General features: G+C 43.9%; 1 protein-coding gene across 1 annotated transcript; it reads right to left on the reverse strand.

Moving 5' to 3' along the window:
* Positions 1-72: 72 nt before the first annotated feature.
* Positions 73-17,742, reverse strand: scp2a (sterol carrier protein 2a). Its single transcript, XM_089009153.1, has 16 exons — positions 17,607-17,742; positions 14,762-14,819; positions 14,600-14,671; positions 10,328-10,459; positions 9,519-9,583; positions 9,044-9,170; positions 8,899-8,962; positions 8,732-8,818; positions 8,497-8,647; positions 6,995-7,142; positions 6,735-6,842; positions 6,345-6,498; positions 5,857-5,953; positions 5,405-5,534; positions 4,559-4,638; positions 73-3,927 (listed from the first exon to the last, which is right to left on the reverse strand). The coding sequence occupies exons 1-16, from the start codon at positions 17,694-17,696 to the stop codon at positions 3,832-3,834; spliced, it is 1,659 nt and encodes a 552-aa protein (XP_088865279.1). The 5' UTR covers positions 17,697-17,742; the 3' UTR covers positions 73-3,831.
* Positions 17,743-18,417: the final 675 nt, after the last annotated feature.

An 18,417-nucleotide genomic window follows, 5' to 3' on the forward strand; every position in this document is an offset into this window, starting at 1 on the left:
ATTTGTTATCATCCCAAATAATTTTCAAAAATCTCCAATCCACCTTCCCCCTCAAAAAAACTCCACACATGGTAAACTTTCTCCCATTTAATAAACGTACTGTGCAGCTGAATGTTGTGCTATAGGAAAGATTGACAGCAACTGTTCTTAGAATGATCATGTTTCTTTTACATTTCAGGACAAAAGAGAAATTACAGAAGGTAATTAATTGTGTGTCGTCGCATTTGTTAAAATGAATTGGTTAATTCCTTTAGGAATGCTAGGGCTCATGAGCAGTTACATTTTCCGATGGTTAAAAATATTTTTTTTTTCATTAAAGGACAACCAACGTCACTTTTTTGTTTCCTAACTGACATCAGAAAAACGTTTTATAGCATCTAAAATACACAAAACACGCAGTGTGATATTTTTCGTCAAATGCAAAACACCAATAAAAATGACTTAAAGTGTCTAAAAAGTACTTCAATTTGAAACCGGAAGTGGCCAGTTTCAGAAGGTCCCGTCCCCATGTTCGTTGTGTCATGGCAAGAGGTCTTGCCTTGCTCGAGAATCAAAACAATGGCTTCAGATTCGGAGAATATGCTTTCTTGTTGCTCATCCAGTTATGAATATGCTACAAATAGTTCTGAAGAAGAAAGCATACATGTTTGCAATCGATTAAAGAATTTATTCCGTGTCATTTTGGGGCATCAGGGGTGGGAAATGTCGCACCCAAAAAAGGCAGAACATGGCGACAAAGCCGTGTAAGGAATTCATCAGCCCCACCACACCGCCCATGCAGATTCCTTGGTGATGGCCTGAGCTGCCGTCCTGGTCCAGTGGTCCTCACTCGAGCACATCCTCCATATCCTCTTTACTAGACTCCCGGGAACCTGTCGCTCGAGTCTCACAACGCCCAGTCCACCGTCCTTGGTCCTCGAGTATAGGACCCCATTGCACGTACTCCTTTTAAGGTGGAGTCATTCCTTCACCGCTCTTCTGACCTTTCTATCTATATGCCCCAATCTAGTGATGGGGGCCTGACCCATGGTGGTGGCGTACACCAGCCTCGCCACCAGGAATCTGTTCAGTATGGTTAATTTCTGGGCAGGTTGCAAGGGAGCGTCGCCCACCGCCTTCAGCCATGCCTGGGTCTGGCCGAGCATATCCTGGTATATGATCCCCTTTGTCGGGCCTATACGCACTCCAAGATACGGGATCGGTGCGTCGGCGTCCACCATTGGGATTGGGGCCTCAGCCATCGACCAGGGGGGGCGCTGGAGACCCTCCCGTCCGCTCACCAGAATCCACAGCATTTCTTCGGCTGGACCGCGAGCCCAGTGTAGTTGCAGGACTTGTCTAGCAACGCCAACTGGGCCCCCATGCCTTCGTACGTTCCGCTGACCACCACTAGGTCGTCAGCGAATGCCAAGGCGGCCAGCTTGTGGCCATCCCAGTCTAGGCCGAACCCCCCCGCTCGAGGGAAGCTATGAGTGTGTCCAAGGCCAGGTTGAACAGCAGTGGCGACATGGGGTCCCCCTGTTTGACGCCACTCTCCATCTCAATCGGACTCCACTCAGTGCTCCTAGTAATGATCCGCGTGGTGCAGTCCCTGTATGCGTCCTTAGCCAGGGTCCAGACGTGTTTGTTGAGCCCTATGCGGCTGAGCGCCTTCAGGATGTGGCGGTGGCTGACAGAATCGAATGTCCTGGCAAAATCCACGAAGACGACCCCTCAGTCCGCTTTCCTCCGGACAGTCCGGTTTATGATGTAATCCAATGTCGTGAGATACTCCCCGCATCCGTCGGCGCTCCTCAGGAAGCCCTTCTGCCGGGGATGGACGGGGCAAGCCTGGCCCAGCCTCATCGCCACTATCCTCATGAAGAGCTTCATGAGGACAGAGCCGATGGTGATGGACCTCCAGTTGGTCGCTTTGTTCCTTTCTGCGGGGTCCGAGGACTTATGTAGCAGTGTGGTGCAGCATTCTTTGACAGATGCCGGGATGGTCCCTCGAACCAGCCATGCGTTAATCAACGCGGCTGTCGCCATTCCCCCTTTGTCATGGCTCAGGAGCTTCCCTACCGTGATGCCATCCGGCCCCGGGGCCGAGTTTCGTGTCATCTCCTTGAGGTTCCTTAGTACCTCAGGAGGGCGGATGGGCTTGTATAGGACCCCGTTGTCGGTGATCGTGTCGGCTCGGAATCGGCCGAGTTTCCTGAACTTGCGGAGGTCCCTCCACCGCTACCGGAAGTGGTCTTCTATTTCCCTCATCGGGATGGGGCATCTGGAGCAACTTCGTCCGTCTAAGATGGTGGTGGTGAGGCGGCGTAGGTCCTTGATGTATAGGGACTGGTGGTACCGTCGATCCTCTTCCTCTTTGGTTCGGGTAGGTCCCCAAAACTCCGGTTGGTTCTCCTCCGCATTCTGGAAATCTGGGAGGTGGGGGGGAACCGCCCCATCCTCCCGACCAGCCCCGCTACCGGCAGTTCGATCTCCTCTGTAGAAGAGCGAGCAGCCGCCCTCAGTTCGTCAATCTCTCCGGCCCGAAGGTCCCCTTTTTCCTCGATCACTTCGATCGAGGAAGAATCATCCATAGAAATTCCTCCTTGGCCTGCGTAGCTGGGAGCTGGTGGCCCAGAGTTCAATTCTGGCGCGATCTTGTTTCCACAGGCTGATGAATTCCTTATATGGAGCTTTGTCGCCCTCTTCTGCCTCTTTGTGGCCCTACACGACGTTTTCAGACCAAAGTAGAGCAAAATGCATTGACGTGACGGAAGGACTGCTACAATGTGTCCTTTTTTCGGTCAGGGGCGTTCCTTCACTGACGTAACGTTTTTGAGTTGGTGACGAGTCCGTACAAGACTTCCGGAATATTCAGCGAGAGTCTTAAAATGTAAAATATAGCTATATGCAGTGGAATCTTTGTAAAATACGCTCAGTTTAAGTCATTTGAAGCCATTTTACAAATTATGGATGTTGCGTTCTAATTCCTCTGGTTCGGAGTTCAACGAAGTTTTGTGATGAAATACCAGCGGGGACGATAGATGGTGAAAAGAAAACTACTTTATTCTCGTGAAACAAAAAGAGAACATCTCTCATCTGAAGCGGGGAGCCAAGAACACAAAGCCCGCCCGCTCAACCTAGTTTTAAAAGTACACAGCAGCGATCTGTCGTCCAATCAGCTACTGACAAGTATTGGAAGTCACACAGCAGCGATCTGTTGTCCAATCAGCCACAGACAAGTATTTGGGAGGACATTAGACTGTAAGTTGATACTTGTTACATTCTGCTTTCGCAACTATTCAACTAATAAGCTTCATAAATCCATGTAGACTAACTATCAATGGACATAACTTGTCCTGAGTCGTCGGTTGTCCTTTAAGTTGCTCTATTTCTCCTGTGCAAAATAAGTAGTCAAGACGTCTCGCAGTTTTGTGTGCATGTCAAGGTCACCCGCAATACCATCCACATCTCACTAGTTTTTTGTTTTTTTTTTTCAGAAAAAAATACAGTGCTTTATGTGCTGCACTGTCTGACAGCATCTCCAGTTCGTTCATTCTTCCTCTAATAGGTTATTTAGTAAACCATTAATAAATTGTATTACCAGTAATAAATTCTGAATTGGTTTAGCATAAAAACTCTGTGTGTTTATATTCATTAATACACAGTTTGACACACATCCCTAATGTATCTATGTCTATCGAACTCTTAAAAAGTTCACATTAATGTTTTTAGGCAGAGAAGCATATTCAGGTGAGGCAGGCAGAATCAGGAATATTTGAGGTGATCGGCACCGATGTGTGTCAGAAAGGATTTAAAGACCACGCGAAAGCTTCATTGGCATCACGGAAATCACAGCTTGGCCTTTGCTGGTGCCACCTGAAGGTTCTGCAGCTTCATGGCCATGCCCATATTGCCGGCAATTTTCAGCTTGCCCTTGAAAAATGCCTGGAGGAGAAAAGAGATACAATGAGGCGGGCCGAGTTCGTCATCCCAATGACCCCAGGGATATGTCAGTTTGGAATACAGTACAGTTGAATAGAATACAATGCGAGACATGTCAATCAGTGGCTTGACAAAGTCAAAAAGTCAAAGTCATCTTTATTGTCAAATATGATAATATGCATGACATGCAGCGCAGATCAAACAATAAGGTCAGACAATCTGCGGTGGGGCATTGGAACCCAGGAGAGTTGTATGGTTCGATTTTTGAAGGATGTTGGACATTTTAAGAGCCGAGCTTTGTGTTCAGTTAGCCATTTGTGGACATGTTGTCCCTTTCTGTTATTTACTCAATACTTCAAAAAGAAGGATGAGGGTTGGAGGGATGGATAAAAAGCAAGATAAGACTTGAAAATATGTTTTCTCATCAAAAAAATAATTGGACTTGTACACAGTTGTACTTACTAAACAATATGTGAAAAAGAAACTGGTTGTTGTTGCTTTGGAGGACTGATCAGTAAGATTAATGTATGACAAAAACTTAGTAAAGGTCTTGTATCAAAAAAAACAAAAAAAAAACAAATCATGTCATTCATAGCCGTGGAACAGAGAACGGGATGAGTATTTTGGCACACACCGTTTGAGCGTTTAGTTTTCCTGTCATCAGATCCAAAAGATCTTGATCGCTCATGGTCAAGGTGCAATCAACCTTGGTACCTGAAAGCAACATCGGTTAGAGTTCGAATGACTCAGTACACGACATTTGAATTGTATTCTGATTCAAAAGTCTCACCTGCGCCAAGTATCTAATCTGCACAATGTTTTCTTTCAACATTATGAGGCAGTCTTCGCTTTGTGTTTCTAACGAGTTCATACACTTTCTGATTTTTTTTTTTTTTTTTTTTTTTTTGGGGGGGGGGGGGGGGCGGTCATTTGTCACATTTAAAACAGAATTAATTTTAGGAGAACTATTCATTTAACCTTTTGGGAGACAGCAGTTGCTACAGTGGCCAACATTTTTTTGCCTTCCTTATTTTTTTCTTATACCAAAAAAATAAATATTATAGTTCTACATTATTATGCAAATCAGTTGGGACAAGGCAGGCTGTACGCTGTTTTTTTCAGCTATTTTTTTTTTATTGAACCTATGTCAATTGAAAATATCTCTACTGATGATATTTAACCATGTGTCTCCTTTGAGGATCCACATTGTCACTGTTTGGCTTTCCACCGTCAAAACACTTTGAGGATCTTACTCTCCAAACTTTCTATGGGTTATGAATATCACTGAAGGAAGTTCTTTCATTTGGAGCTTTGGCAACAACACTCTTTTCTGCAGTGTGGGCTGGTGCAGTGACTATGGATGTCAAGATTCTTTTCGTGAGCTAATAAGGAAGGATCAAATTAAAAGATCAATTTGTTTTGCAACCTTCAGGGGAAAGAACATAACGTTCATCAATGTTTTGAAATTGCAGCGAAATACCCGATTCATTGGTGACACAGCCATTGCCATTTTTCACATCCACAAACCAGGTCGCCTCATTCCCTTCAGGTCCGTCTTTCACCTTGAAAGCAAAGACCCCACCAACTTTCTTGACAAGCTTTGCTCCTTCCTGCAAGAGGACAAAAAAGCCTTTGAGCACCTAAATGTGGTATGCAGAGATTAGCTATATCCTACACCCTCCTTTTCTCCCAAGGGTGCTAGAACATAGAATTTCGGGATTCCCTTCATGCCTAAATGTTTCAAGTACACATACAAAAATTTAAAAGCCACAAGATACACTCAATAATGCACAATAAGTACAAGCTGTCATCTTCTCAGACATGGCAAGTATATTTTTTTAACCCTGTCAATTGACAAAGATTCACAGGCATGGTTGCCAAAACTAAATCTTTTGATAGACTGATCAAATCACAGTTCGCCCCCCTCCAAACCTCTTGCAGATGTTTTTCAATCTCCTTGAAGACAGCATATGATTTAAAGCCCTCCAAGCTGTTGCCTGCACTTGTGGCTACTGCCCTGACGTGGAAACTATGGAGGCAAAAAAAACAGAAATAGACACGTGCTGCACAAAAAAAGCGACAAATATTTCCTTTTATTGTATAGAGATTGAGAGGATGGGAGGGTGTAGAGAAGGGGGCAGGGGGTAGTGAGAGAGGGGGAGCTATAGAGAGGACAGACAGACAGACAGACAGACAGACAGACAGACAGACAGACAGACAGACAGACAGACAGACAGACAGACAGACAGACAGACAGATAGATAGATAGATAGATAGATAGATAGATAGATAGATAGATAGATAGATAGATAGATAGATAGATAGATAGATAGATAGAGTGGGGCCTATGGGGAATTCCCCACAGGTTAAGAACCACTGAGATAGAGATTGTACAAGAATAGTAAGAAAACACAGAGTACCTGCGCTCGTGCGGGAATCCCATTCTGTAAAGCGTGACAACCACTGCTCCTCCTAATCCAATGTTGTGTTGCAGGGCTACTTTAGCCCCAGGGACTTGCCTCCTGTCAGCTTGACCTCTGAGCTGCCAGCAGAGCTCAGCACACTGGGCCAGGCCTGAGTCAAAAGATGGGAAACGGTTGAGTGCACATCCGTTGTTAAAGGGTGCAAGGAAAAAAAATAAGGGTGTTTTCAATCAGCGTTGAGACTTAGGTTGAGATCACCGCTGCTGATTAGTTGGGTAGCTTATCTAGCAGCTGACTGCGTGTCCATGAATGATGCGAGCTTTGATGCACGAGGAAAAAAAATCCTCAGACGACTGTATCTTTGTGGTTAAACTACAAAGTATGTACCCGTAGCTCCCAAAGGATGTCCTTTGGAGATGAGACCGCCACTGGGGTTGATCACATACTTGCCGCCATACGTGTTATCCCCTCTGTCAATCAGCTCTGCTCCTTTACCTGTTGTGATGAGAGAAAAGCCCGCCAATCAATTTACGGGTTGGCCATCTGTGAACAGGAGCTTAGGTTTGTTTTCATTCAAGGCACTCCGTATTCACAGAAAAGGAGCTTTAATTCAGTTCGCTTGATATTTTCACCAGTTTGAAGAGTACCTTCAGGGCAGAGTCCCAGTGCCTCGTAGGTGATCAGCTCGTTGGCAGAGAAGCAGTCGTGCAACTCCACGACGTCAACATCAGCAGGTTGCAGACCGGATGCTTCAAAACACCTTTTGGCCGCCAGTCGAGACATGTCGTAACCCACCTATGGGAATGGGAAGGAGTGTGTTCACAGCAAATATATTGAAGATAAGCCGTTTTTAAAGCGCTATATAAATCAATACATATTGTATTGTATTGCATTGAATGTGACTGACCAAAATGATTGCAAATGTGCAAATGTGCAAATGTCATTTTTTACAAGTTACTTTGTTTACCTAAAAAAAATCATAGATTGTTATTTATCTACCATATAACTGCAACTTTGCTCATAAGCTAAGCCAAGAATTTTGTGGAAAAAAGTGCCTCGCAAGCTCTTTGGAAAACAATAAGTTTGAAGCATTACATCAATGCATTGATTTAATTTTGAGAATACTGTAATGCGAACTAACACATTGTGTTCTCAGCCTATTTTTCCACCTTTTTTTTGGAGGGGGCATACTTTTTGAAAGAAAAGGTCCTATTCAAAAAATGCGCATTGATGGAAAGAGCTGATCATAATTTGAAATATTTCCTGCTACTCTGCGCCAGTCCAGTTTCAATCGGGTTGTAAGATCGATAAAGGCATATTGGAGCCTCATCTAAATCATGAGAAAAAATAGATTATAAAAAAAGAGTTTGTTCTCCAGCCCGTTTATAATAGTTTTTCACTTGGAACGCTTTCAGTTATAGACGTTCAGACCTTGTTGAAAATGCACGACAAAGTGACGACGTCATCCCTCACCAAAAGCAGTGGAGTGTGCAAAGCAACACCTTCATCTACTGGTTGAATTAACATACTGCAGCAGAAAAGGCTCCTGGCAAGTGACTGTTTGATTGTGTTCTATTCATCTGCATGTAGTTATACTTCATCTTTTTGATCATGTAGGCTTTTTCATAGTCAGCACAAAATTGGAATGCAATGATTTTGACCAAAATACTACACGATGTGTGTGGACAATAAAACAGATTAACTCATTCACTGCCTTTCACGAATTTATTCGGTAATTGAAAATATGACGTTGAGCGCCATTCCCGAGTTTGTTTGGGTTTTGTTATTTTCATGCTTGGATGCCGATAAAGCACTGGCAGAGCGCTCTGGAAATGTTCTGTCTTTTCCACAAGGGGCAGCATTTCCCTTTTTCCATATTAGCGCTTTCTTCCAGCTTCAGCTGTTGTTAAAGCGCTATATAAACAAACCAATCTGTAGTTGAATGTTTATGTAATCCTAAAACTCAATATTCTGGGGGTCCTGGAATTCAAGTGACAATGAGAAGAACCCTGGCACTGGCGTGGACACATTTTTGCACATGTCTAGCAGTCAATGAATTAAGATTTGAAAATCTAATTTGGGGTCGGTGCTTCAAACAAAAATGATCCTCGCGGGGACAACTCAACTGCAGACAATGGTCGTTCCTCACCATTTTAATGCAGCTGTTTTCATCAAATGTAGTTGTAAGGTCAGTCACCATCTCTTGGGCCAGAATCTCCACCGCTTGCTTCTCCAGACCGTGCCGTCTAATAAAGTCCTCACTTGCCAAAATGACAGCACCAGCACCATCTGATGTGGGGCTAATGAGAGGATAACATACGCTATTATTTTTGTTTTATTTATGCCTTCTTGAAATGTGTAATGAACAAATGGGGGTTTCTTACCAGCACTGCAGCAGAGTCAAAAACTCAAACACCTTCCTCGAATTCATTACCTGCTCCAACGTGTACTCATCTTGGAACTGAGAATAACTTCAAATAAATGAACATTTTTAGCTTAGTACTGAACCAAAATAGGACGATTAAATGCATCGTGTATTATTTGAACTCACGGGTTGTTGGTGGAATGTTTGTGGTTTTTCCAGGCAATTTTGGCAAAATGCTCAGGTTTTGTGCCTGCAAATGACAACGCTTAGACCCACACGATCAAGTACCACTTTTTTTCATGCAGTTCTTGCATAAAAGTCACAGGCATACCATATTTTTCCATGTGCTCCCTGCCGGCGTTCCCAAACATCTGCGCAGCTGCGGGAGCGGCCACCATGCCGTAACGGTTAATCATCACGTCCATGTGCTTGTCCATGGGATTGGTCCTGTCCAGGAACTACAAGAAAAACATCTTTAAGATGTTTCAAACCTTTAAAATGCCCACATGTCACAACTTTTAATACATTTGCACAATGTAATGAGATTCTATACAACAGATAAAAAAACAAATAATGCTCTGTTTTGACTAGCGCTGGCAACATTGCATTTACTGAAAAGGTGTTCTCTTCTGTATTGGAAACTGCATGTTTCTAATTTGTTTTTCGTAATGAAAATCAAAGGGAGTATCTTGGACCACAAGAGCACTCTTTCACTTTTGGGATTGACCCAGTTAGCAGATCAACATGGTTAAAAACGCATTCACTATGAACCTGAAATTGCATAAAAATAACAAACTTTTTTTTACCTTAGAGGACAAAGAGCCCCTCTCCATCTTCTCAAATCCAAGTGCAAGCACACAGTCGGAAAGACCTGAAAAATTTGGTGATTAACTTACTTTTTTTACATTTTAAATTGAGATATGTCTTGCCCATCTCTGAATTGACCGAGCTTTTACGTATACAATATTTCCATTAAATATTCTGCATTGAAAGATATTTAAATTCCATAAATCCGCCACAGACAGCCCTCCCCCAAAAAAACGTCCCACTTTGTTACATGCCTTTAACTTAAAAATCTAACACTTTCGTACAAACACACGCACACGCACACACACATACACATACACATACACATACACATACACATACATACATACATACATACATACATACATACATACCACAAGTGTAAAGGGGAAAAATTGGTAGTTTTATCAAGTGTTTTCCGTCAAGGGGCGTGGCCAAGTTACTGGTACTACCTACATAGCCAGTTTGTTTCTGTGATGACTTTGGCATGAATTTTAGTCACTTTTGAGTGTGCTCATTTCAGTATTTGGACCAGCTGAAAGTGAATTTGAGCTTCTTTTCAAGTCACTTCACCAAAATAAAATGTTGGTTCCCAAAAACCCAAACAGCAAAGTAAGCAATATTATAATCAGATGTACTTATAATGTGGTAAACGGGCAAACAATGAGAGAATTTTCCATTTCTTTCTGTGAAAAATTTTACATTATATCACATTGCAGTTTCTTCTGCCAATCCACTTGTGAGGTCCTCCAAGGCAGATGACACCAGCAAGAAAGGCATTAGAAAAATATGATCCAGGTAAACTCACCTCCTTGAATCAGCTGCCGTGCTATGAATAGGGCAGTGGAGCCAGTGGAGCAATTATTATTGACGTTAATGATGGGGATGCCGGTCAAGCCTAGGCTGTGGTAAATGGCCCTCTGCCCACATGTGGAGTCCCCTGAGAAGGGAGGAAAGCAGCATCAGACTAAAATGATTCATACAACCTAAACAGCATTTGAGCTGTATGTTATGTGATTGGTGATTATGTAAAAAGCTAGTAGTGTGTTAACATGTAACATTGTATAGTATGTATATACAGTAGTTTAAATTAGATATTTAGAATAAAAATAGCCAAGATCTTGTAATATGATACAATATTTACTATTTAAATTTTAAAACTGTGACAATAGGGTGGCCTGGTAGTCACGTAGACTTCACAGTGCAGAGGTCGTGAGTTTGAATCCCGCTCCGGCCACCCTGTGTGGAGTTGGCATGTTCTTTCCTGAACTGATTGCGCACTCTAAATTGTCCCTGGCGTGAGTGTGAGCGTGGATGGTCGTTTGTCTTTGTGTGCCTTGTGATTGGCTGGCAAACAATTCAGGGTGTCCCCCACTTAGTGCCCGAAGATGGCTGTGATCGGCTCCAGCATCCCATGACCCTAATGAGGAATGTCACATCCTGATTGGCGTCCAGTGCGCGCCCCTCCCCTCCCTGCTCCTCCGGGCTCTCGCACCTGATTCCAATCCACTGATTTTGCCTCCTGGCTATAAAAGCCACCCGGTTAGGCTTGGTATTCGCCGGTGTATTTCCTCATTCCACGCCCTTGTCACCTCACAGTACGCAGGTTGGTCCCACTCTGCAGTCGTTGCCTCGCTTTTCCGTTTTGTCACTTTGTGTGTTCCCTGTGTGTCTCAGTAAAGCCTCTTTTGAACCTATTCCTGTCTCCATCGAGTATTTTGGATCCAGCTCTCCTTTTTGTCCGACGAGATCTGTTGCCACATGTTCGGACGTGACAGAATACACCGGCCACCATGAATCCCGCCGATGGAGACAAGTTCATGTCCGCATTGTTTCATCAAACAGGCAGCTTGAACCAGCTGGAACAAGAGATCGCGAAGCTCCGCAGTACGATGTCCATGCTGGTTCAACGCCTTGAAGAGGTTGAGACACGCGCCGCGACTTTGACGGGGCCCCCCGCGACCTCAGTAAGCAGTCGCGGGCTTCCCCTACCACACCCAACATGTTACGGAGGTGAGCCCGGGCGCGGTGGTAGAATGGCCAACCCCCAAGACGCGCAAACAACTCCAGCAATTTTTGGGGTGTGTCAATTTCTACAGGACGCTTCATCAGAGTTGGCGACAACACTTCCAGCACCATCACGCTGAACACAGGGGCCGCCCAGGGGTGTGTGCTGAGCCCCCTCCTCTTCACTCTGCTCACGCACGACTGCTCACCATCATCACCCAGCTCCAACCTCTTAATAAAGTTTGCGGATGACATGACTGTGGTGGGCCTCATCAACAACGACGAGGAGACAGCCTACAGGGACGAGGTCAGCCACCTGGCCACGTGGTGCAAGGACAACAATCTCCGTCTGAATGTGGAGAAGACGAAGGAGATTGTTGTGGACTTCAGGAGAGTGCGTCCCCAGCATGCTCCACTAACCATCGACGGTGCTGCAGTGGAGAGAGTGAGCAGCACCAAGTTCCTGGGAGTGCACATATCCGAAGACCTGTCCTGGAGCCACAACACAGCATCAATCGCCAAGAGATCCCAGCAGCGCATGTACTTCCTCCGCAAGCTTAAAAGAGTTGGAGCCCCGACCCCCATCACGACCTCCTTCTACCGCGGTACCATCGAGAGCATCCTGACCTGCTGTATCACCGTGTGGTACGGCGCCTGCACTGTGTCCTGCCGTAAGACTCTGCAGCGCATCGTGAGGACAGCTGAGAAGATCATCGGTGTCTCCCCCCCCCCTTCAGGACATCTACAACACCCGCCTCACCCGCAGAGCCATCAGGATCGCTGGCGATCCCACACACCCCTCCCACAGCCTCTTCAGCCTGCTGCCATCGGGTAGGAGACTGCGGAGTCTCCGAGCCAAGACCAGCAGGCTCAAGGACAGTTTCTGCCACCAGGCAGTCCGGAGACTCAACTCCCTCCCAGCCCTGCCCAGCCTGCCCCTTCCCACTTCCACACTCACCGAACTCTGAGTACACGCTACATGCTGTACGATCATCCTGAACTCTATTTTTTTGTTCTTTCTCATATTTTTTCTGCAAGACCTCACTCCAACCCTTTCTTGTTGTTTGTTTTTGCAATACTACATTACGTCACTTTATGTACGTCACTTCCTCACTTTACATACGTCACTGCCTCACTTCCCAGACGACACTACCTCACTTTACATACAGAAATTACAAGTAGTGTCTGTTGTCAATTGTATATCTTTTAGCCACGTTATAAGTGCCTTGCATGTCTTGCACGCTGGGTCCGAGAGGACATTAATTTCATTTGTGCTGTATATCAGTCATATATATATATATATATATATGTGTGTGTGTCATGCATATTAGCATGTTTGACAATAGAGCTGACTTTGACTTTGATCCGTGATTATAGTCAGAAGGCACTTCCCCTAACCAGTCTCACTTCCACTAAGGTTCCCTTTAGCACCGACGCTGAGGGGGCGCCTCCGACGCGCCTTCACTAACCCCCCTGTATTACGCCACCCGGACCACGCGTTCGCGGTAGAGGTGGACGCATTGGAGTCCGGAGTGGGGACAGTATTATCCCAGCGCTCTCCGGTTGACCAGAAGCTCCACTCGTGCGCCTTCTTCTCCTGCCGTCTCAGCCCTGCGGAAGCCAACTACGACGTGGGAAACCGGGAACTGCTGGCGGTCATCCTGGCTATGCAGGAGTGGAGACACTGGCTTTAAGGGGCTCAACATCCCTTCACAGTGCTCACCGACCACAAGATCCTGGCGGCCATTCGGTCCGCCAAGAGACTGAATTCGCGCCAGGCCCGGTGGGCACTGTTCCTGACCCGCTTCAATTTCACCCTCACCTAGTGCCCAGGATCGCAGAACACCAAACCGGACGCCCTGTCACGCATTCACGAGCCGGCAGGAAGGAGGAGGTCATCACCAACATCCTGCCGGCGCAACACATCCTGGGCGCCCTTAGGTGGGAGGTGGAGGAGAAGGTTCAGGAGGCCCAAGGTGGTAACCCGGTTCCCAAGGGTTGCCCGGTGGATCGCCTATTCGTCCCCCCCGCACTGCGCGCTGAGGTGCTGCACTGGGGACACGCCTCGCCTGTCATCCTGGAGTCAAGAGGACGATCCACTTTATAGCCCAGCGGTTCTGGTGGCTGGACTACAGGAGCGTCCGTTGGGGGGGAGGGCACTGTCACATCCTGATTGGATATTGGCTGGTGTATTTCCTCATTCCACGCCCTTGTCGCCTCACGGTACCCAGGTTGGTCCCACTCTGCAGTCGTTCCCTCGCTTTTCCGTTTTGTCACTTTATGTGTGTTCCCTGCCTGTCTCAGTAAAGCCTCTTTTGAACCTATTCCTCCATTGAGTATTTTGGATCCAGCTCTGCTTTTTGTCCGACGAGATCTGTTGCCACACCTCGTTCGTACGTGACAAGGAATAAGTGGGACAGAAAATGGATCCAAGGATGGATGTTTAGATATAAAAATAATGATGAAAGCCTTCAACATTTGAACTTTGAAGGAAAATTTTACCATAGATATATATCAAATCAACTTAAAAAAAACTTAAAATATTAGATAAATTACAGTTCTCAAAAAAGTTACAAATGTTTATTTTGTCAATATTATCAAGTAATGGAAGTACTGCAATATATTGTAATATTGAACTTTTTTACATTATATGTGTATATAAGCGGTAGTCGAGTGGTTAGCACGCCGGCTTTATAGTGCAGTGGTCGTGAGTTCAAGACTCGGGCCGGCCTCCCTGGGTGGAGTTTGAATATTCTCCCCGGGCCCACGTGGGTTTTCTCCGGGTCCTCCGGTTCCTTCCTACATTCCAAAAACCTGCATGGCAGGCTAATTGAACACTCCAAATTGTGAGTGTGAGAGTGACTGTTGTTTGTCTCTGTGTGCCATGCGATTGGCTGGCAACCAATTCAGGGTGTCCCCTGCCTAGTGCCCGAAGACGGCTGGGACGGCTCCAGCACACCCCGCGACCCTAATGAGGAATAAGCGGGATGGAAAATGGATGGAAGGATGGATGTTTAGATACAAAAATAATGATGAAATCCTTCAACATTTGAACTTTGAAGGAAAATGTTACCGTAGACATATCCCACACAGGCTTGTTCAATTGCAGAGTATGGTATTCCTGCATCTGACAGAGCCTTTTCACCTGCAAAAGATGAAAATAATCGAACACATCAAAGTGTATTCTTGCGTAATCTATGACTGAGCAATGTCCAAATTTGTTTCAAATAAGCACCCGCTTCCTTGACCATGTCAGGGTAGTCATAGTCGCCTCGGGCTCCAGGCTTGTCAAACTGTAACAAAAACACGGATGAAAAAGACAAACGTGTTTGACTAAATGAGAGCATGTTCAAGGATGAAATCATTATAATCACATAGAATTAAAGGACAACCGACGTCTCCGGACAAGTTGTGTCCATAATTTGTAAAATCGCTTCAAATCACTTCTACTGGGCGTATTTTACAAAGATTCCACCGCATATAGCTGTATTTTACGTTTTAAGACTCGCACTGAATATTCCGGAAGTCTGGTTTTTGAGTTGGTGACGAGTCCTCACCCTACGTCACTGAAGGAACGCCCCTAACCGAGAAAGGACATACCTTGCATCACCTCAATGCACTTTGCGGTACTTTGTTCGGTCTGAAAACTTCGTGTTGATCCGTGTTGATGGCGAAATTAGAAGGTAAACATAAATAATGCGATGGTGAATCGTTGTGTGTTGCGCACACTTCTACAGTGTATTTGATGTTCGCTTACAAAACATCCCAGGAGACAATTTCCACGGAGCTTTGTCGCCATCTGCCTTTTTTGGGTACTATGAGTACTAAAGAATTTGCCACTACATTTCTCTCCAGATGCATCAAAATGACCGGAATAAATTATTTAATCGATTGCAAACATGTATGCTTTCCTCTTCAGAAGTATTTGAATCATATTCATAACTGGATGAGTAACAATAAAGCATCTTTTCCGAATCTGAAGCCATTGTCTCGGCGTTACACCACGAACAAGGGGGCGGGACCTTCTGAAACTGGCCACTTCCGGGTTTAATTTGAAGTAGTTGTTGGACACTTTAAGTCATTTTTATTGGTGTTTTGCATTTGACTAAAAATATCATATTGCGTGTTTTGGGTATTTTAGATGCGTTTTTCTGATGTCAGTTAGAAAACAACAAAAGGATGTCGGTTTTCCTTTAAATTTCACAGTAAGTGACCAGATCTAAATATTCCCATCTTTGTTCTGATATGGAACAAAACACAATCAAACTTTACCTAATTGGTCCAAAAAGCATTCATATACAGTTATACCTCGGTTTTCGACCATAATCAGTTTCAGAAACCTGTTCGAAAACCGATTTGTTCAAAAACCGAAACAGCACTTTCCATTAAAATCAATGTAAAAAATCTTAATCCGTTCAAAGTCTAGAAAACAACTTTTTAACCATTTCATCGCATAAACTGGATAAAAACTTAATAATTGAGCAGGTCATGTGTAAAATTCTATACAAACAAACTTTTATTTTCACCAATTTTTAACATCAACATTAAACATCTGTACATAAAAATCTCTCTAGCTTTCTGCCACGGGGCGTGTTGGCACCTATCCCAGCTGTCTTTGGGCAAACACAGGGCACACTAACTTTTCAAACCATCCTCTGCTTGCTTTAAAATCATACTATTCAGGAGATCTTAACCAAATATGTCAGCATTTTCGCAAAAATAAAACAACAACAATATTAATGCGTTGGTCACAATGAGACAATGAAACTGATCCTGTGACTGTAAAGTGTCCTTGAGAGTTTTGAAAGGCGCTTAGAAATGAAATGTATTATTATTATTATTATGAGGAAGACGTGACATATAAGGAAGTGGTGTATAAGGAAGCACAAGGTAGTCGAGTGATACATTCAGATGCACTGAGTTTGGTTGAGAACCAAATTTCAGTTGTATACCGGGGCATAAAAAAATATGACATTTTTGGTTGAAAACCGAATGGGATGAGAACCGAGACGTTCGAAAACCGAGGTTTGACTGTACTAGAAATAATAGATTCCTGTTCAACGATCTATGTCAGTTACAGAGAGTGACGTGCAAAATAATTGAACTCGCAGGTTGAAGTTACATAGCTGTGCAGGAATCACCTTTGTGATACATTTATTTAATGTTGTATAATTTTTGTTGTTCTCTAATACACGGCTTGACTCAATCGAGATTGCAAAACCCCGTAATAAACAATAATTCCAATGTGCCTCATACAAGCAAAAGCACAAGACATAAACGCATTTATAAAGACACAGGTAACAACGCAAAGAATAAAACAACATACTGGTAATAACAAAGCACATTACAAAAACATATAAAACAACTTTAAACTTAAAAGACAAAAGACGTGTTCTTCTACTTCACCCCTTCACAATATCACTGCTGTAATTTGGGAATTTCTCCATTGTAGGACAAATAATGTTTTTCTTGTTATAATACTTGAATGTTACAATGACTACAGGTAAACGGGATAAAAAAGGGTGATTTTCCCCATTCTATTACACAGAATTCAACCACAGGTGAATCGCATCTGCATCAAAATCCTGAACATGGGTCTTGAGCTCCCTGATAAATATACATTTATGCAATCATTCCAGAAGCCCACATGTCACCAGATAATCTTTTACGACAGAAAAGTTAAACGACACTAAAAATAGAAATGTTCGGAACACAAAGTGTTAAAATGTAACGACGGGAGCTTGCTGTTTGTCTCGGGGGGGTGGGGCAAAGGTAGAGTTCAAAGGACCCTTAATACCCATTTTGCCTTGGTCATGAACTATGCACTGAGAGCGATGAACACGTTGTGTAACTAACAAGTAGCAACACGTAGTCGAATTCTACACTTGCCAAAGTCCAACGAATTAATAACAAAAATATATATTCTTTCGGACTCATTTATCAAAAACATTTTGCAAATGTAAATGTTATTTTGATGGTTGGAGAAGACCCATCTCGACTTCCAACTTCTTCAAAACCGATACGACAATCATGTTACGCAGTCGCTAGCATTTTCATAAAAAATAATGAGTCTAATTTACCTTCGTCATGCCGACGCCGATGACAAACACACGATTTCTACTTCGAGGAGCCATGGTTCGATGTTTGTTGTGTGAATATCTGTAGTGCATAAAAAAGTCGAAGCACTTCCGGTTTTAATCGCTCGTGGGGAAAGATCGTCTACTCCGTAAACAAGCGTCAAATGTCAATTTTGCAATCGCTCCGATCGAAAAAAAAATTATATCGGCAGTTTTGAGATGAATGTGTGTGTGTAGGGAATAGTGTGGAAGAACAAATGTGTGCATACATCAACTACAAATTGAAGATGAAATCAGTCAAGTTTCTGTAAATGATACAAAGAGAGAGTACCCTCCAGAGCACCAAAAGTGAAGCTCGGCTTTGGTAAATGCTTGAATACTGTACTTTATATTAAGTTATTAAGTTACTATTTTTAATTTTAAGTGGATTTGTCACCTTATAGCGTCCAGTGTCTGCATATAATCTAAATTTTATTTTACAGCATTTTTTAAAGGAAGTTCCAGAGTCATGTGCAATCCTGCAACCCTCCTTTACTCCTTCTGCCTCTTGTTTGAGTTCATTTTCCTCCACTCATTTCATGTCAATTTCATGTTTATGAGTCTTATCTACAGTAAAATTTTGCCCAAGAAACCCTCTTCCTATGTCATGGTATGTATGGAATTGAACGACATTTCTAGCCTCGGCGTAAGTCAAACCGATGGCCTGGAAAGCTTCGGGGAGTCCTGGAGCTCACTATCACACATTCCACGAAAAACATTCACGATGACTTTTCCATTGGATGTGAACTATGATCGGCAGGCAACGAGGGCAGCC

The sequence above is a fragment of the Hippocampus bargibanti genome, linkage group LG11 (assembly GCF_051943395.1).
Source record: "Hippocampus bargibanti isolate YZ-2025 linkage group LG11, ASM5194339v1, whole genome shotgun sequence".
Classification (NCBI taxonomy): domain Eukaryota; kingdom Metazoa; phylum Chordata; class Actinopteri; order Syngnathiformes; family Syngnathidae; genus Hippocampus; species Hippocampus bargibanti.